The sequence below is a fragment of the Lepisosteus platostomus genome, chromosome 9 (genome assembly GCF_059453375.1).
Source record: "Lepisosteus platostomus isolate fLepPlt1 chromosome 9, fLepPlt1.hap1, whole genome shotgun sequence".
Lineage (NCBI taxonomy): Eukaryota > Metazoa > Chordata > Actinopteri > Semionotiformes > Lepisosteidae > Lepisosteus > Lepisosteus platostomus.
The window spans coordinates 52,737,117-52,758,182 of record NC_142619.1 but is presented as its reverse complement, the minus strand read 5'-3'; the positions used below and the strand labels follow the sequence as shown (position 1 = coordinate 52,758,182).

At 36.9% G+C, this 21,066-nt stretch overlaps 1 protein-coding gene across 1 annotated transcript in view; it reads left to right on the top strand.

The window, feature by feature from the left end:
* The window catches only part of snd1 (staphylococcal nuclease and tudor domain containing 1), a 304,678-nt gene that overhangs the window by 85,016 nt on the left and 198,596 nt on the right, over nucleotides 1-21,066 (top strand). Inside the window, exon 15 of the mRNA XM_088645522.1 lies at nucleotides 1,770-1,911. Coding sequence (XP_088501648.1) covers nucleotides 1,770-1,911 — 142 coding nt within the window. The remainder of the gene's footprint in view (nucleotides 1-1,769; nucleotides 1,912-21,066) is intronic.

The window sequence follows — 21,066 nt, the reverse complement described above, 5'->3', positions numbered from 1 at the left end:
TTTGAAGTTGAGGAAACCCCAAAATGGCAAAGTGTTTTTTTTTATAAGAGTGATCACTTTATTGGCCATATGCAGTTTCTTATATTAGGAATTTATCTTTTTGCATACCACAACTTGCTCTCTGTGAGAGACGCGGACAGGGAGAGAAGCTTGGGGTCAGAGCGCAGGGTCAGCCATTTATGCATCGCCCGTGGAGCAGCTGGAGTTAAGGGCTTTGCTCAGGGGCCCAACGGAGTAGGATTCCTCTTCCGGCCGCAGGATACAAACCAGCAACCTTCCAGCCACAGGCGCAGATCCTGAGCCACAGAGCCACCGCTCCGCCCCTTTTATTAGCAGATTTAATAGAAATGCAATAAGCATGTTTCATATATTCAGAAGATCTGGACAACTATGTCCATTCTACATATTCCATAAATATTTGTGAAATACGGACTTTTATATAACTTTTATTACTTTGGTATTCATTGGTCAGGGAGCCTACGATGTCATGATTTTGTGATATGAATGTTTAGTATTATACAGTAGAGTTTCAATATCTGCAAATTTAACATTTGCAAATTTGCTTATGCACGTGTCTCCTGCCCCCCTGCCCAAGTGTCCACTGCCCAGCATCTGCATTTCAACGCAGTCTTGTTTTTATATTGTAACGAATGTTATGCAACATTATTCGCTGGACTTAGTTATATGGGAATTTGGCTATTTGCAACAGTACTCTGCACTGTTTTAGAGACCAAAGCTAAAATCTACTGTCCAAGTAATGTATTTTTTATGGTACATTTCAAAGGTATCATTGTAGATCCATCCCATGTTCCTCGAAGGTTTTTTAAAAATAGTTTTTCTACGAAACTCATCCTTAATTGAAGAAGGTTGCAAAACCAATTTCATCTTAATTTTTCTGGTTAAACTTAGCCAGGAGGTACTTTATTTTTTGTTTCCAAAATTATATGCACTGTGATACAATTCTAACATAACAAATCTCCTTAAAATGGGACATTGTTTTTCCAATTGGTGCTAACTTCGGAAAACAATGCCATCAAGGAGATCTGCCTCTTTTCTATCCTTCGGATGAGACGTAAAACCGAGGTCCTGACTCTCTGTGGTCATTGAAAATCCCAGGGTGTTTCTCTAAAAGAGTGGGGGTGTAACCCCGGCGTCCTGGCCAAATTTCCCATTGGCCCTCATCAGTCATGGCCTCCTAATAATCCCCATCTATCAATTGGCTTCATTACTCTGCTCTCCTCCCCACTGAGAGCTGGTGTGTAGGGAGTGTACTGGTGCACTATGGTTGCCGTCTATCATCCAGGTGGGGGCTGCACACTGGTGGTAGAGGGGAGACCCCATTACCTGTAAAGCGCTTTGAGTGGAGTGTCCAGAAAAGTGCTATATAAGTGTAAGAAATTAATAATTATAATACTACTACTTATTATTATTGTTGTTGTTGTTATTATTAAATACCGGGGAGGATGATTTTTGTACCTCTGTGCTAATATTGGAGAAAAAAAGTTCTTAAGTGTTCTCTTTTAATAATCTTAAAAGTCACCACAGCCTTTTTTTGTGACAGCTGCCATAGTTGGTCTTCTGAGTTTGTGTCCTGGCTTTTTGAACCCAATTAATTTGTCAGTTTGGAAAAATGGTGGCCTGTATCAATTGAAAAGTTTCTAATTAAATAATTTCAGCTGTTTGTTGGTAGCTATGCCTTATCAATTTAGTACTTGCCTGCGTTACCTTCAGCTAATATGTTAACACAACAATTTCTTTTTTTTCTGCAGGAAACTCAGAAAGCAAAGCAGTTCTTACCATTCTTGCAACGTGCTGGACGTTCTGAGGCAGTGGTTGAGTACGTCTTCAGTGGCTCTCGTCTAAAACTTTACATGCCAAAGGAGACCTGTTTGATAACCTTTTTGCTAGCTGGTAAGTTGTTGATTTTTGCTCATAACTGCAATCGTTCCTGGACTTGTTCATTAGATTCTGAGTTCTAGATATTTTTTTCCTCTTACAGGTGCCACCTTATGGCATTAAAACAATCTTCCATATAAATAGTTATCACTAAATGGCAGTGATTCATAGAATCTCTAATCCTTTAGCACGTTATAAAAAAGTATTTTTTAGTGTAGACTTTGATAGTTGATTTACTTTTGCAATGTAAAAGGCATAATTGTGCATGGAAATTAATAAACATGAAAGTGATTTCTTGTAGCTTTTTTTAGTGTAAAATAAGAACACTGTACAAAAAAAATAAGATATTTGTCTAGGGCCAGCAGATGAACATCATGGTACACTAGTAAGAACACTTTGCTGTTTATCATCTTCAAAAACATTTTTCTCCCCATGGCAGTAACCTGCTTCTCCTTTGGGAAATGGGAATGACAAAAACTAGTACTGTAGTTACATCCTACCCTCAATCATAAGATGGGCTGAGTCTGTGTTTCATAACTCACTAGTACTCCTTGTAGTACAAGGTGGCATGGAAGGCTTCCAGGTACTGGAGAGTAAACCGTGCCTTGTACTAATTGAGGAAAACATTTTTTTTATTTCCTGCTGGGCTGATGTGTTGAATAGGCCTTTGAAGTGGCAGAGGGAGATACTATTCAGTACTAGCTTACCATTTTCTTGTTTTCAGTGTGGGAGAAGTTCTGCCTCTAGTTCTGAAACATGCCTTTCCTACGTGGGAGTTGCCACAATCCTGCCACCAGAAACCAAAAGACATTTGTGCACCAGTATCCCCAGGCAAAATAGGTGCTTGCCCTTTTGACTCAAATCTCTGGGTGGCAGTCAGAAACAAAATTGATTGAACATGTAGAAGTGTAGGACACCCAAGGTCATGCTAAGTGTATCTGTCCTAAGATCTGGGAGTCAGTCATGCTGTTGATGTTGCTGATATCTGACAGGTGTCATTGGGAAAAAAAGGGTAGACTCACACGTTCATTACGGTTGCTACTGTATATGCTGCTGAATAGATGTTATCTTATCAAAAGGAAGAAACTGAACTCTCAAATCATGTTGAATACTAGGTCTGGGGAGGTGCCACTTTGTAGGACAGGGTTTTACTGTTGATATAACAGACAGAGAAGCATATTTTTAATCAATATTGTCCATATTAAGGCAGGATTTATAACTTAAGCAGCTAAAGCTGTAAGATTTATTTCTAACCACGATCTCAGTAGTCTATACAATTATCCAAACTAAATGAACAAATTGGAATAAAAAAGGGTTATATAATCTGATTATTCAGATTATATTAATTTTTTCATAGAACATATGCTTTGGTATAGCTTGATTAAAATGGCATTAGACAAAATTATTTTTGTGTATAACTGATTGTGGTTATGTAATGAAGTCAGTGTGAACTCGGCTGGTTAAAAGAACATTTGGAAGAAGATGGTTTAGATGCCGTAGGTCTGTATCCCTTGTGCTGGAGAGCTACGTTTCTTCAGGTTTTAATTCTAGCTGAGCTCCAAAGGACTTAATTGGACTAATCAGTTGCTTCATTAGAAGATATTACCATCCTGTCCAGGTCTCTCCTCATTGACTGTGAAAAATCGAACTAAAAAACCTGCAGGTCAGCAGCTCTCTAAGATCAAGAGACACCTGCACTAAGAGCCCCGGGGGTCCCATTCCTCTCTCCCCGCCTCACTTTCCCATTTTGTGTATATAGCAGGGGTGGCCAAGTTTTACTGGATGGCAAGAATGTTTGGCAAAAGATAAATGGGCTATTTGACTATTTACTTTATTCGATAGCCTAAAAAATCATTCAGATCTGTGCATGTAATGTCATATATTTTACTGCCCTTGTGTGTGTTTAACCCTTGTCAAATGGGTTGTAAAAGTCTCTTCCCCGAGTGCTGGCTGACACTGTTGGGGGGGCTACAGGAGCTCCGTAAATAGTTGTCTGTGCTACCCAAAACGTTCTCTTGGTTATTGCGGTGCGAACCCGACATTCGCTACAGTGCATCATGGCGCGAAACAGACTGTCCATGACAAATTCACCAACAGTTTGATAGTTTGATTGCCTATAGAACAGCATTTCAAAACTTTACTCAAAACGAGTATGATGTGGACTTTCCAACTAAAAGTGGAAAAATTTAATTCTCAACTAGCAGCAGTTGGTTTTCTAATACAAGAGGGAAAGCGGCAATCATTGCATCATTCTGTGTGAGCCACGTCCTGGCTAAACACAGACAATCAGGGATCAAGAAGTAATATAAAAAAGTGCTTGCTGTTTAAAAAAATCAAAAACTTTTTTGGCAAGGTTCAGACAGCTGTTTCCTGAAATCAAAGAGTTTCTCAAGTCGTCTAAACATGGTGAATATGCCCAATTAGAGGATGACCAGTGGCTTCTGGATTTAGCAGTCCTCACAGACTTGACTGAACTTCTGAATGAGTCATCAACATGATCAGTCGTGTCAACACGTTAAAAAATAAAATTACAAATGTTCTCAAGTAAGCTTCTCAGTGCCAATGCTCACATTAAGGTATGCTATTCTTTTTTCTAAAATTGTGAACATTACTTGTTCACTGTAGCATGAGTCACTTGCTTTTTTTTTTGCTGTCATTTTAGTGATGAGTATCGTTATTCTATTGATGTGCCCATAGTCCGTTTTTCCTATATCAGAGCTTCAAATTCACACAGGTAGGTCATGCTGGACTGGCAAATGAAAAAGTAGATCTTATATTAAAAAAGGTTGGCATCCCCAATCTATAGTATGCATCCTCACAACTGATATCTCATGCTTTGATCTGTATAATTACTGATAGTGGACAAAAAATGGAAACACCTGGGTTAATTAGGGACACCAAATATATTCAACGCAAGGGCTTCCACACTGTTATGACCCATGTCTTACTTAAGCAAATAACATCCCAGTAAGCTTATGTTCATGTATAAAAATGGTAGACAGGCCTCGTTACCTATAATTATGGGTAGCATGGCTGCATGAGGGTACCTCTGATATTAAAAGAAAGGTGATTGTTGGGAGTGAGCTTGGCATGAGCTTCTGAGAGGCAGGAGCTGAACCTCCTGATGTTTGAGTATCATTCCATGATGTCAGTGGAAACCTGAGGAAATGACATCAGCCAAGAGCAAGAGTGGGCAGAAGCGCATACTCCAGGATTTTGATGTCTGTGTTAATTCTAATGCATGACAAGAGCAGATCAATTGACTCTGCATTTCAGCCTGGGATGTGGGTTTAATTGAAAATGGCCTGCCAAGTACTCCACAGAGCAGGGTAACGTAGTCAGGTTGCACTGCACACACTGGTTGTCACATTCACCCCAAGTTGAACCATTCCTTTCCTGCCAATGGGGATGTCTTCTTGTATGACAATGCCACCATCCACAGAGCATGTGTGGATGCCGAGTGGTTCGATTACCATGACACTGATGTTGTCCTTGTCGCAGCCTTCTTAGTCACAAGATCTTAACCCACTTGAGCATTTATGGGGTTTTCTGGAGCAACACTTGACAATGTTTTCCACCTCCACCAAACAAGCACGAGTTGAGTTTTTCAGGGAAGGATAGTGCTTCATCACTGCATCTGAAAGATGTTGCATGCAGTTCATACAGGCTGCAAGATGTGGCTCAACACTGGATGATGTGACTTTACACTGGTGTTTCCATTTGTTTTTGTCCATTACCAATCACTCTTTTTCTATCATTTATTTAAAATAATTTTTTTTTCCTGCAATTAATTTTAAACAAGTATTTGTACAATATGTATGATCTGGATATTGTTAGCTGTACGTAGTTAACAAAGGAATTCTAGTGATTGCATATTCTAGTCTAAGGGCCTCACAGTTGAGACTATTACACTAGATATAAGTACAACCATGCATGGAGAATCTTTACGACAATGAATAACATTAAGAAGTTAAAAATTGATTCTGACAAGACAAGAATGTTTTCAATGAAGAAATGATCATTTTTCCCAGTGTACCAGCAAGTTAAATTTATGACAATTTAGTTGCAATGGATTTTATCTTTTTCCTAATGTTATAGTCCCGCGTTTGGTGGTTAAAGTCAGGGCTTTCAAATTGACAATTCAGAAGCACTTACCAAATTAGTCTTCTGCTCGTTTTCAATATTCTGTTCAAGGATGTATTTTGTCTATCTGCTGGGGTGACAAATTGATTTTTTTCTGTTGGCAATTAGTTAATTTCTAGTCATTCTTGGCACCTTCCCTAATTATACTTTCATGGTTCTATAATAAACATGATGAGATTTTTCTCTTTTTTTTCATACATCAATTATTTTGGCTCGATGGAAACCTTTTCCTATAATAAAAGCAAAATGCAAATTTATCAAACAGATGTAGAAGAAAATGATGCAAAGAATTTTGGTAGTTTTAATACAGCGTATTGTAAATGCGATTTTAATTGTGATGTTCAGTACAGTGTCTTGTACTGGTTGATTTGTTTATCAGCTAGATAGCAAATGCAGTTTATTTCATGACTATTGATGTGCACATGAGAAGTGAGCCTTAACAGTAAATTATGGACTGGTATCTGAGCGTTCTAAGTTGAGGTGAGCTGAAAATGCTTTTGGATTTTTGACTGCCAGAGCCTTAGTTGATTTGTAATACTGAGAATCAGTTTTGTGTGTTAATTGTCTTGAACAGTTAAAGGGAATTAAAGCAGATTATCAGGCCCCAGCTCCATACTATGTACTATATATTGGCACTCTCTTAAATGTACCCGTTCCTTACCATGAATGCTTTTGAAGTTATTCTTGTTGTAATTTGCTTTTTATTTTAAAGCACTTTGGACTGACAGATGAAATGGTGTTCCCAATTTGGTCCTCATTCACATTTTCTTATGGCGTTGCTAAGTACTGTCTTTGCTATTGCCATTCTTTGATGCACATCCTTTTATAAGTATTTAATTTATTATGATTATTAATGCACCTGTAATCCATTACTTCAGACGCCAGCTGGTATTTTGATCATCTCCCTACTTGACAGCTTTCTTGAAGAATTCTTGGGCCAAAAGTGTTGAAAAACAAAAGTACTTAAAGAAATTGGACACTTTTTTGGCTTCAGTAAATGACTGTTATAATGAATGACCTTGTTTTTAATCTCCCATTTCTTCTATTAGATCTATAACAGCTTGCCCATGACACCTTTCCTGATGAGGACTGGTGCTATCAAGTAGAAAAAGCTTCTTGTCATAAGTGTCTCATTTAAAGAGCTCTAGAGAAAATAGCAATACACCTTCCTTGACCTGTAAACATGACACTGGTCAAATTATTAATGCATTCAGTCAAGACCCGTGTTAAAATATGCACAGCATTATCCATTTGTTTTGGCCAAACAGATGGCTTACATGTGTATCGGCTTTGATGCCTTCTTTTAGAAATTGTTTTCGATGTCATCTGAGCATTACTTTCCTCCTTTTGACTTTTTCTCCCTCCCCAAGTAAAAAAAGTCACAAAGCTTCAATGCTTAAAAGAGAGTGGTGCCAGCACCCACTCAGTATTATGGTCTCTTATGGTTGTTGCCATGGAGGAATCAATTCTTAGCACACTAAGCTAAAGGTCAGTGTATTAGAAAACTTAAATCAGCAGTCTTAAAGGTACAATATTTGTCCTGGACATTCAGATTTTGGATTTTGAGTATGGTGCTCTCAGAACAGAAAATTAAGTGGCTTTGTATGTGTGGTGTTATCCTTATTTTACATCTTTAGAAATCATCAGTGAGCCAAAATATACCATACATTTACTCCACTATAAGCAGTTTTTTCTGTTTAATGGTAGGGATTATACATTGAAAATGTTATGCATTTGTTAACTGATTAAAATGTTTCCTGGTGGCATGCAGAGCATTTCTGACTAGAGGTCTGCATTGACGCTTTCTACTGCAGGGGGGGGGGGGGGCTGCCATTACTTGCATCGAACTTTGAACCTGTTTCCGTGGTAACCAATATTTCTGCAAATTAGCACCAGCTTAAAGATGCAAGTCTTATACTTGCGGAGCCTTAGTCTTTGTGAAGGAACTAGATGAAATACGAATTCAAAAGCAGAGAACATAGGTGAAGCTTTCCTCCGAGCCGCAAAGTATTATCATGTCAGGCTGTGAGAAAGAGATGAGTCATCTTTAAGTATAGTTTTCAAAATTGAATAATGGTAAAATTGCATTGTCAAATTAGTTCAAAGCTGATCTTTGTTGTATTATGGGTATTTTAATAGTTTTATAAAACATAAGCCTCTCCTACATTACCAGCCTATAAATAGGCAGCAGTTGATCTGATCACATCCATTAGAGAAGTACAGTTTGCTTCTGGTCTGTGATTTTTGTCAGTGTCCCTGCAGGAGGTCAGCTTTTTGTCAAGCCATGTGTTATGTTACAAGGCAATGCAATTTCCAGCTCCTATAGATTTGATAGAGAAACACTTTTTCTTAGTTAGTTCTTTTTGAATTGTTGAAGTTGTTGCCAGATTGCAGATCATGTGTAGCCTTTCACAAATTGCAGTTACCCATTCATGTATCAAGGTTCTGTTTTGTTTGTGAATTCTGTTATTTGTGAAGTTCCTACTTGTTTGTAACTGGAACACTGAACACTTAATAGCAATTTTGGAAGACAGGTAAGGAAAAATGTAGTATGAGCTCCTTTGTGTACATCTTACATTTGTTACAGAACTGTGCAAAACATACAGGTTAAATGAAGATTTTTCTGGAAACGATGAAATACAATGAAAATATTTCTACCACTTCATGAAATGTTGTAGGTTGATTGTAGTTTAACATGTTGGCCTTGGACTTTTAAAACTAATTTCCAGTAAATACTGTAGTTACTATTATCACTTAAAAGCTTTTTCATTCTGGGGGAAACATTTTTAAATAAAGGAAATGAATAGATTTAATTTCAGCTGCCTGTAGCATAAAAGTAAAAAAAAAACAACTGAGAGGTATCGAACATTGAGAGTCCTGTTTAATGCAGAACAGAATCAAATGTGAGTGTGGAATTTTGTCATCCATAAAAGATTGTTGAATTCCAGCATGTTTTATTAAAGTGATTTTCCTGCAGCAAGAAGTAAATTTAATTTTCTTTTTTTGATTACTTACATTATTTGTTCACTATAAATGTATTAGCGGCCTTTGTGGTAATATCCTTAACTGCTATAACTAATATCCTTTCTGTAATAAGAGAAATTACCCTTTTCTCATATAGTTATTTAAGGAACCCTTTTGATTGATGGTGAGGCCTTAGGTTATGAAGAAAATTATCTGAATAACTTAGTGTTTAAACTCCACTGCTCTATAAATACAATTCTAGTTTATCTTTGTTAGAAAACAAAGACCTCTGTGGTGGATATGGCAGTGTTAAGTTGCAGATTGGAACTGAAATACTGATTAAGAACTCAGGTCTAAGTTTTAAGAATACTTACCAGGTGGGTATACGCTTGTTTTATTTGCTACAGCACATTAAGTGAATCTGTCAGTATAGAAATCTAAAGGGTAATAGAGGGAACGAGTGTTCACAAGAGGAATTGTTCTGGAAGTGTATCCCCATGAGATTTAGATGTAAGTGAGTCTTAGCCACTAAACATGTGGAATGAGTATAACCTGGAAAAAGCTTCTGTGTGTAATTAAAATGGGTGTCCTGTCCTGGTAAGGGGAGATGCTGACGAGTAACAAAATAAGTTTTTCACAGTGCTACGGTACAGGTAGCTTAAAGGCAGATCATACTGCTTGGATTCAGACATATAAAATCCCTTAGATTGTGTTGTACATGTGAACACATTTTTCAGGTTTGCTTAGTGTTGAAGTCTGCGATGAAGAAGATGTAACACTTTGTTCTGTGGTGTTTGCATTCTTTTGTTAAAGTCTGATTTGCATATGACTGCTATTTGTCAGCGGTTTCAAATATTGCACAGGCATTGGTGAAATTTACAGTTTTGTGAATCTTCCATTTCTTCCATCTCAGGATTTTCTTAAAGATCCCTGGGGCATTCTCTAAAATTTCAAGTTGTTTTTTTCAATCCATGTAGGTTGGCAAAGAGTTTATTACAACTCATGTAGGTTGTAATTTGCTTTGCGTTATTGAAAAAAGTGCCAGACTTTCTAAAAAAAAAAATTAATGAATCATACAAAATATAAATTACGATAAATATCAAGATAGAGGACTTATCAAGCATGGATAAGAAGTGGTATGTGCAATGAAACTGTTTTCATTCTCACCCACCTTAGCAAATGGATTCAGTCTTTACTTCATTATTCCTTAATACTATATGTATTAATTTATTGAGAAATAGCCCTTGTATTGTGGATTGGTATTTGGCCTCTGATTGGCCAACAATCATAAATGCAGCTAGAAGTACAGATTATTCAATAACCTGTTATTACATGAATTGAATAAAAACTTAAACATTTTAAAACATTTAGACCTGGAATAAAAAAAAAACCCTATAAAATTCAGATCTTATAGGATCCCCGTGGAAGCAGGGACTTATCTTGCTAGTGTTTGGTGAAAGTATTACCAACTCTGCTTGCTACTCTTAATTTTGGACATTCTGAGATTAATATGCATGCAAAAAATTAGGTGAAATACAACTCAGTGTATACACCCACTGTGCCACAAAATTGATAGTGTAATTCTTTAAAGTTATAAAGTTACATATATATTTAATGCCTTTTTTATTGTGCATTGTATGTTTTGTTTTACAGTACAATAAACAAGATATTCTTCCACTTTGGTTGTGACCTCAAACAAGCAAGTGTCCCTTCAGGAGCCCTCCAGTAGCAAAATAGTCAATTGTTGAGTTTGTCAATATAGCGCTTTGAGTGATTAATAATAAATAAGCCGAGGTAAAAAGACCTTTAGAAGTAAATGTTTTTAAGATTGAGCATATCTATGCACTGAGTTTTCTAAGCCATTTCTTTTGAGACCCCCTGCTGAGGTTTAGTATTTCCTTCTGCCTCAATGCTGCTGTTTGTAGGTGCCTGCCACAATTTGTGCAGTAGTGAAATTGAAAACGGATACAATGGTTAAGGCTCAGTAAGTCTAATAGGTTTACAACAGCTTGCAACCTATTTCTGTTTGCCCCCCGCTTGCCAGTTTCCTAGAAGAGCCCAGCCCTGAGATAATGCAGTCTTTCAGATTATTCTTTTTAATACTAACATCACCTGATCTTCCCCACTGGCGGCAATAGTGGCCAGTGCGGCTGCCTCGCACCTCATCTCTCTGGGGTGCGATTCCCTCCCCCCCACCATGAAGAGCAGGAGAGAGTCTACTTCATTACTCCACAGGCTTGCAGTGGGAAAGTTTCATTTAAATTGTGTGTGAATTTGAAAATCGATGCACATGTAACGCAAGCCCAGGAAATGGGTACAAAAAAAAACAATTATAGCATGCAGCATTTGTGCTGTATTGTGCACAGCGTGTATGGTTTTTGTTAGTTTTTCATAGACAAATTAAATTTGCAGTTAAACTGGGCAATAAAGGGGTTATTCAGCATTACACACTTGCTGCTTTGTGTGACAGTGCTGCATTTGTCTGCATTTCTGACTCATTCTCCCGACTGCTACAGACCTTTCAGTCAGCAATGCACTTGCCCCCATTTTGGGGGGTGATTTGAAGCTCGCTTATATAATAAAGCTATAAAAGAAATTCCTGTTTTCTCTGAGTTCAGACTTTTTTTTTTAATATGTTCGTTTAAAAGAACATTCTGAGGTGAATGTTATAGCTGTAGGGTTTTCTAAGGAAATAATGCTTGCTGTTAAATTAAGTGGCTTTTAAATATTCACAATAGTCTTCTCTCCTCAGCGCCCTCTTTTAACATGTCTTCTTTGAAATTAGTTATGATTTTTTATTAAAAAATAACCTATGAACCGTTTCAAAGCCACACATTTTTTTACATGCCGGCTTTGATGCATATATTTAAACAAATGGATTATAAAGGATGTCTTTGAACATTTTTGCATAGTTCGCCTAACTGAATTAAAAGACAAGGCTTTCTAGATGTCCAGCAAGATGGTGAGTTCCTGCAAAGTGCCTCTTGGACAGCTTTTTTGAAGAAGGCAAATCCAATATTGAAACAATAGTGCTTGTCATTAGAGGTAAGGGAAAATGGACCTTAATATAGTTTCATTCTCAATAAAGGGAATTTATTGTACATCAGGCTCACTTTTATTAGAGCAGCATTAAAAGTCAGCTTTCCTAGCCAGAAGTTGGGAAAACTAAACCTGTTTTAGTCATTATTCTTTAAATCCCACTTTGAGTTAATTTTAAAAAATTCAATCTCCAATTTATTTCCCACCAAATCTTACACAATTTGTGTTTACACATCTCATCTTACAATGATGAAACCCTTGACCACATATGGAGAGAATGAAGCAGTTGTAGAAACACCCCAGATTCCAGCCGGTTGTCTTTTAACACATACTGTAGGCTCTGCAGCACAATGTGGTAGTTATTGACTGGCGAAGAGGTGCACCTCTCAAAGTCAGCAGTGCAAGCTTGCATGTGCCTTGGAAATTTCAGGGATTGCTGTGCCCCCATAATTGCATACTGTCCCCATTTGTGCTCTGTCTTCACAGTCGTGCCCTGTCTCCACAATTGCACAAGTTCACACTTTTACACTGCCATTTTTTCCACTTGGGGAACCCGGGTCACTGTTGGCTAGTGACATGACTCTGGCTTGAATTGCAGTGGTGCTTAATCTTGCTTCAGCAGGCACTTATCAGTTGAGCCACTCGGGATACTGGATACCATCATCCAGTATTTTTAAATGGGATGTCAAACTATACATTTGGCAGGAGGGTTTATGCTTTGGAAAGGCCATAGCTAAAATGCAGGACTAATTCATGATAATATATGGGTGGTGTTCATTTATTTATGAGAATTTTACGTGTGGTTTTTTTTTAGTTTTCAGAGAACCGGTGAGATAAAATTGTAACCTGCTAAATGCTTTGGCAGTTTTTCATGTTTACCTGGTTACTGAAGTTGTAATCTGTACTCTCAGATTAGGAACACGCAATAGGAAGAGCTTGAGTCATTTTTTTTTGTCATTGCCTTAAATATGATTTGACAGTGAGCGTTTTTATCCATTTTGTCCATTACTCTTACAACAGAGAACAAGCTACTCGCTACCTGTAAATACATCAGTGTTTATGGTGAGCTCAGGCAGTTTTTTTTTAAGGCTTTATATTTGCAGCAACACTTGGATGCATACAGTATATCACCATCTAACTGTAAATTGAAGCAGATTTGTGACATGTTGTTTTTTACCACCCCCTACATAAATGCATTAATCTTCCTGCTTAATGCTATTATACTTGAAATGTTTGTTTTCAACAACAGAAAAGATCTGCTTATTTTGTTCTTTCATTTGACTAGTTCAGGCTTGTTTTATGTACATATGCATTTATACCACAGATTAGGTTTCCTCTTTTTTGGATAGGTACCACCCTTCCAACATATGACATACCTCAGGAAAAAGGAACTGTTCCAATGAGAATGTTGACTGACTAAACTATTGTCTAATGAATTATATTTGTATCATAAATTAGTCACCTACGTCAGTAGCTGATGGAAGCACCTTTGGCTACAGTTAGTACACTTATTCTTTTTCAATTGGTTTGTTAGCTTATTCTAGTAGGGCGATGTCATTTTTGCTCATCGATTCTGGCAATATGTCTCTAATTTTAAGTTTGTTGGGAATCTTTGATGGACAGCAGAGTACTGGCCATACATTTTGGGTTGTATCCTGATAACATGGTGCTCCCACCACCATCCTTAATATCTGAGATGGAGCAGATTAGGGGATGTGCTCTGTTGGAGTTAGACATAACACTGTGCACTAAGAGCTAGAAGTTCAAGTTTTGTCTTGTTACCATCAAGCCTATTCCAGTTTTTTTTCAGCAATGCCTTTCTTCTTGCCACTTGCCTTTACACAACATGTTTGTTTAAGGTTCGGGGTATTGTAGATGTATGAACGCTAACTCTCATTTAAGACATAGAACCACTTTCCTGCTTTGCTTTCTGCTCAGAGTGAAAGGGCAGCCAGATGTAGATGATCTGTAAAATTCTCCTGACCCGTGCCTGTTTAAGACTAGATAATTTGCTTCAAGTTTGTTGGTCTTTATGACGTGATGTTGGTTGTGGTGAAAATGATTGATGTAATGCAGTGTATCTTTGAGGATCATTGTGGCTTTTGGCTTGAAATTCAAGATCTGAGGGAACTTACAAATACAGATGTATTAAGCCTGAAGTCGTGTTAGTTTTAATTAAAACAAATAGCATAATACATATTTTTGTTCTTTCAAAGTATTGTTTTTCACCTGAACAGATCTGGGTGGCTATAGTCCAGAGGTTAAATAACTTCAGTTTTCGTTGATGTAGTTTCTAAAGTATCTGCATTTTTTTTGGCAGTTTAACGTAGATTGTGTAGGGTCTCAAGTGTCATGATTGATCAGATGACAAAATAATTGAAACTTTCCTGGGGGGTGAATAATTTTTCAGTGTATAGTTGGAAAATTATTCCATTCCAAATGCTTTTCTTTGGCCTGCAAACCATATATCTTGCTCACAAGCTGCATTACATCGATAGTTGGAATCATTAATTTATTGGTAATTGTAAAATCAAGCCTTTAAGAAATTATACAATAAAAATGAATTTGCCAGACATGGTGGGCTTTTTTTCTCAGTACACTTAGATATGAAGTAAGGATATTTGTTACGGCTTTAGCGTGTACACCTGATCATAGTGATATACTGAGAAATGTTTTTGCCTTAATATATCCTTATAGAGTGCAAGCAATTAAAAAAAAATGTTCAACAAATTGTAAGTCTGACTTCTTAATAGCTTAGACCTGAGAGGGATTATTCAGTGTTGAATTATAGGTCAAAAGGTTGTACTTAGTTCTTTCAGTGAGAGATGGGCAGCCCACACCAGTACACGTATAGATACCACAGATCAGGAACAAATAATCAAATTACAAGAATAAAAGATGCATGTGTATTCAAGGTGAACATATTTTGAAAATGGTTGATGTAATGCATTGTATTTTAAAGAATTTTGCAGAAAATAAACCTCAAAACTGCTTCTTAATTGAAAAGAAGCAATCGCAGAATAATGACCTTGAGTGTCCCTTTCCTACTCAAGACTGAAGACTTAGTCAGAGAGAAAAAGAAATGTAGAAAACATTTTAACAGATTGCATTCATTTTCCTCATGTCTTAACAGTGTATGTTGTATAAGTCAATAAAGGGGCAGCTTTTATATCCGGATACAGAAAATAAATACAATACTTAGGTGTGTTTATTCGAGTTTAAATGTTATAAATTCACAGAAATGCAAAAAGGGAGGCATCTCTGAGAATCTTGGTATGTTTTCAGTATGAAACGTGACCCTTTCCAAATGAAATATTCCAAAGGTATCCGTTAAAACATTCTTGAATATCAACTCAATCCTGGCAGTGTTGTTGCAGAGACCTGATCAGCTTGGCTGTTCCTTTCCCTTTCTGCAGAAGATTTGTTCCACGGACACACCATGTCCCTTCGATGAAGAGGACTTTGCACCACTTTACTTGTGCCACTTCGTTGTGTTGGTTTGAGAAACATTGAGCACCAGACCTGTTTGTGGTGGCCTGGCCTGCAAGTGATGGCTGATTAGCTGCCTGCTGATGCACAGATTGTTGCATTCTGCTGTTGCAAGTTGAACTGGCACCAAAAACACCCATCACAAAGAGAACCGCGATGATGTGTTGTTTTTGTTGAAGTATTGTGACTCGTCGTCTTCCAGATCATGGTCTTTTGTTAATGGACTGTGATTCTTTGTAATGTCTTGCCCAGCTAGGAACACAGTATGTGGTAGTGAACACTCCAACGACAGACGAAAGTGTCCCGGACATACAGTACTGGCTTTTTCCTCTTTGATTTTCACATTCAACTGCTTAAATCACCTCATCATGTGTGCACAATCGCCTCACTGACGAGGTGGTTTAGTGCTTATATAACAAACTCACTCAAGTGTGTCTGGTGAGTCATGATGAATTAAAATAATACCAAAAATATTTTATCTGTATTAGAAGGGTATATTTTTTCTACGAAACCTACAACTATTGCACGTATGTTTCTTTGGCTGCTCAGTGGATTTAACTCTCCACATTGTATCCACTGTTTTAAATGATTTTGGACCTTCTCTTTCAAAAGTTTCGGTATTTCTTTTGCGGCAGCCCTCGAGGCTGTTCCCATTCTGAAACCTGAATACCCAACAATAGTGGCCTCCCCCTGGGAGGTTAAAGGCTATCACCGTGGAAACGAAGAGAAGGACTTTAATAAAGCAACCGAAGAGTGACATGTCAGAAGAGCTGCCTGTGTGTTTTAGGAGTGTTTTCTGTAGCTGGTAATGTGCATTAAAAATAAATTTTCCAGTAATGCGTTACAGCCATTGGAATTAAGAGATCATTTGTGTTAGAATCTTTACAACTGCAGAAAAGGTTACTCATATCTTCATCCCTAATATTGTAATTTTTTTAACTCTACACTTAGAACACACTGTACTCACATTGGTTTTTCTCTATTTGGGCGGACCTCCCATTGACTTCCATTATATTTTTATTTTATTATGGTTCACCCAGATGAAATGGGATGAAAGTAGACCCAAAATTATTCTGAAGTTTTGTCATTTGTCTTTGAAGATTCATTTTATCAAATGTTTTCACACATACTGTATATAAAGTGTCTTCCACAAATATGCACAAGAGATTGAATTTTTTTAATGCTTAAACGCTTGGGGTAGTTTTAATCATATGGTTAGTATGTTTTAAAGTCTTATTTTATGGAGAGAATATTGTTAATGTAGTCCTAATTAATTCCTAGACATGTCAGACGTGTAAAAAGGCATGCTTTGCTGACTATGGGTTTCGTGAAGAACCGTTCATAGTCATATGAGACAGAACATGACACAGAGATTGTCATTTCTGTACATAAAATTCTAAGTATAACACAAAGGATTCAAAACTTGCACACATTGGTTTGTATTGATTTTTGTCTATATGGTTAGGTTATATTATGCAGACACCGAGCATAATAACAGCAGGAGAGACTTATTTTCCTCTTATTATAATTAGACTGAAAACTGAAGCGATTGTGAATGCTTGTGTAATTAACATCCTCTCTATATCTCCCCAATTATTTTCAACTAGATCTGCAGTGTGTTCATAGTATTAAACACTTTTATATTAATCGTTTAAATCTCTCTATACTGTCAGTATGGTTAAAATTAGACAATTTTGAGGGCTTCATTTGTATGAGGAATCAAGATTTTATATATAAATTATGAATTGCATTTACATTTGTAAAGGTTAGGCAATGCATGATTTGTGCTATATACCTCAATGTATATGACAATTGTATTACTCTGTAAATACAAATCAGGCTGAATTTCACTATTAATGCAGTAAATACATAATTTAATTGGCTTTATGATTACGTTAAGATTACATTAATGAAAGAAATACAAATAATTCTCTGAGTGGCTTTTAATGGATTGTCCTTTCCGCAATTTACATATTTCATATAAAAGCTCCAATTTATTTTTCCATCAGTTCATGTGCAATACTTCAGTACATGCATTATTTTCTCTGTTCCCTATGTTCCCTTTTGCTTTTAGACTATAGTGACATTTTCCATGAAATGGTATTGCAGATCTTGAGTTTTACGGTCTTTCTGAGAAGGATGTTGCACTTGTTTTCTTATTTCTTCTGTCATCTTAAGTTACCGGCTATGCCAAGAGCACATGTATTGCAAAAAACATTACACTCTCAGTACACAAACGGTTGAAAAATGTAATGAGTTGCAAGGGCTCAAGCAAATTGACTAATTGACAATAAAAATGTGACAGCTCTGCAAGATTATACACTTGATCCATGTACCCAAAAATGTAAATAGCCCTTCAGATAGATTGTTTTGTCAAAGATGTAATATTTCAAGAGCAGAGACGCATCTGCCTTTTGATTCTGACATTTAGCAACAATGATATGGAAGCAGGCTACAGCAGAAAAAGAAGTATCCTGCAGTCAAAAATTATAAACTGCTACATTTGTCCAAGGAATTTTCCTCACTACACAACTTTTGAGTGTCTAACTTTTGTTTTATTTTCTTAACTCGAAAGACTTGGTATGGCTGTTACTTTGAGCTGTAAAGTTAAATGTTACTGCTGAGTGATGCAGTTTTGAGTTGAGACCTCTTGAGAAGAAGGTATATTTGCTATGGATTTTCATTTGTCAGTCTAAGCTTATTGGCTTCTGAAGTATTAACTGCATCCGAGATTGATATTGTCTAAAAGTTTGCTAGATTTATGGAATTCTGGCACCTTGGGTCTCTGCACCATGTGTGTTGAATGGAGTGATTTGTAACTGAGTTATGTCAGGGCATGAGAGGAAGAGAAGCAAGCACAGCCAAACACTGCAGTACTTGAGCTTGCTTGCTCATTGACACACTAAAATGTTACAGCATCTTCCAGAGCATTTAGAGACTGTTATAAGCTGAACTTTTGATGAGCTGTGAGTGAAATAACATGGAAGGAGCTGTCATTTGACGAGGCAAGATCTGAGCTGTAATTCTGTCTGCACTGCTATGAATTTGATAGCCATTTTGAAGAGAATTGGTGTGTTGAACTTAATTTCATGTTTTTTTTTTCATTATACACACATACACACACACAGTGTTGAATATCTTCATTAAATTCTTGGAGAGAAATGGAAAATTAGCAGCATGTCTTTCCTTTTGGTAAATAATGCCCACACATACATTCTGTGATATCTGGCAATGTCTTGCCATTTCTGTAATTGCTGTTGCATTATGCTCATCAATTATTCCCACCTATCCCTTCATTATGGCCTAATGAGGAGGCAGAGATGTGTAAATTGGAGCTGTCAAACTAGAGAATAAGAAACATCAATGAAAATCACAGGTCATTAGCAAAAATTAGATTATCATGCAACATATTTGCAGCACATTGCACTCTTCTGTTCCTGTTTTTGAACATGCGCATTAGAAATTCAAAAGAGGAATGCTTATAAGCAGAATAGGCTCGAGCACAGACATCAAAGCAAGAGACAAAGTAGCATTTTAGTACAATCTTACAAATGCAGAAAATGTATCACATGTACCAAAGGGTTTTTTAGTGTGCTAATACTGATAATTTTCTGACATTTAACAGCATCTTTTTCATCATGCAGTTTTTTCTTATTTTTAGTAGATGGGTTTATTTCAGTCTTTCCAATTTAAGTTTGTAATTTAAGGATTGTATTGACTAGTTCATCTCAATAAATATTTCTGCAAAAATAAAAAAAACACATTTCATAGGTTTTGAAAGTATATTAGAATTGGTTTTGGTTGATTAGTTTAGTCTCCACAACTTAAGAACTTTCTGTAAAGTTCACATAAGTACCAGTATTTTATTTTTCCAGACTTTTTAAAAACAAATATGCACAGATCAAGCAAGGCAAAAGACATCTAATTGAACTATATGGATTAGAGAAGTTAGTAACACGCACCTTACTACACTAGCTTCTATACTTGCTATACATAAAGCACAAAAAGAGGTTTTAAAGTCAAAGTAATTAGTGAGTATGTTTTATGGGGTCACAAAAATAAACAAACAACCCCAAAATGGTATTATCACAGTCCTGTCATAATGACCGTGCAGCAGACCGCTTTATAAAGCAGGTCATGCACCCGGAGACCATGCTTATAGTGTGCTGTGAAATTCATTGGCCCTTCGAAATGTTTTTTTTCTTCTTCTTTTCAACATAATTAATGACACGGGGCTTCAGGATGGGGCCTGGTGTGCCTCCTGTCCATTTGTCCAGCACTGTGGCAGATGTTGTGATTTAGTTTGCAAGGCAATGTTAAGGGGCTGCTTAATGGCGCACACCCACTTTGATAGAGCGTGTGTTAATGTGCAGTCACTGTGACGGCAGCCGTCTACCTGGCATGGAGCCTCCGATTCCTTGCTTTTGACCTTCCTTTATCCCCGCGGGACGTTCGGCTGCAGCCATTGGCACAAGAAAGGTGCGCTTTTAAACACAGCCTCTTGAAAGTAAGCCCTTTTTGCTTTGGTTAGTTAAATGCTAAGCCTGGCCCTGCAGCGATCAGTTATTTTTTGTTAGTCTCTGTGTGAAACCCCATGAATGTGAATTTGGTTGTCTCAGAAAGCACATCCATGTAATTGAAGTTTTGGAAGTAATCGTGTGCCGAAAACTTTTAGCAATCTTAATGCTAATTCCTGGTCTTTGCAAAGAGTCTGCACACTGTTCTGAACTAATTTCCAAATTATATTTGTCTCTTAGCAACATCTTCTATTTGGAAGTATTCATTTGAACAGAGGAAAGCAAAACAGATGGGAGAATCTTTTTTTATATGAAAAAAAAACTATTTTCATAATGCACATCTAACAAGAATGTAAAACTTAAAAAAAGACGTAGGATTAAACAGTGGAGGACATAAGACCAGATGAGACAAGACAGGAGGACATAAGGAGGAATTCATGGTTAAATTCAGTATAATTTACTTATTACATACACAGCAGGGGTAATCAAAACAATAGTAAAAGTAGCAGGAATGCAGGAATGCCCTCAGGATAAAAAAAAGGCAATGTGGGATATGGTGGTAATGTGCGATACGTGTTGTGTAAGTGTACATGTGTATGTGTCTTTGTATATGTGAGTGTGCACTAAAAATGTTAGATGGCCAATAAATAGAGCCCAAATTTCTTCATACCTTATAGTTCGATTTTTAATATAGGCTGTCATTTTGGTAACATATTAATAGTAGCCACAGGCACATATCCCTTTTCCTGTATAAATCTGTTTTTCTTTAAATGAGACCTAGATTTTTTTCCCAAAAAAACTTCGGGAATGTTTATTTTTTTCTTTGAAACAAGTGTAGGTGTAAAATGTTTTGTGCTGGGCACAGAATGGCCACCCTAGCCTTTCCAATGAAGTGTGTAGAAAATTATACTGTGGAATGTAAGACTTTGCTGATGAATATGAATTATGACTCGGCACAATGATAAAAGACCTTGGTTAAACATCCTTCTAATCAGATGTCAGTAGCCCCACATTTTTG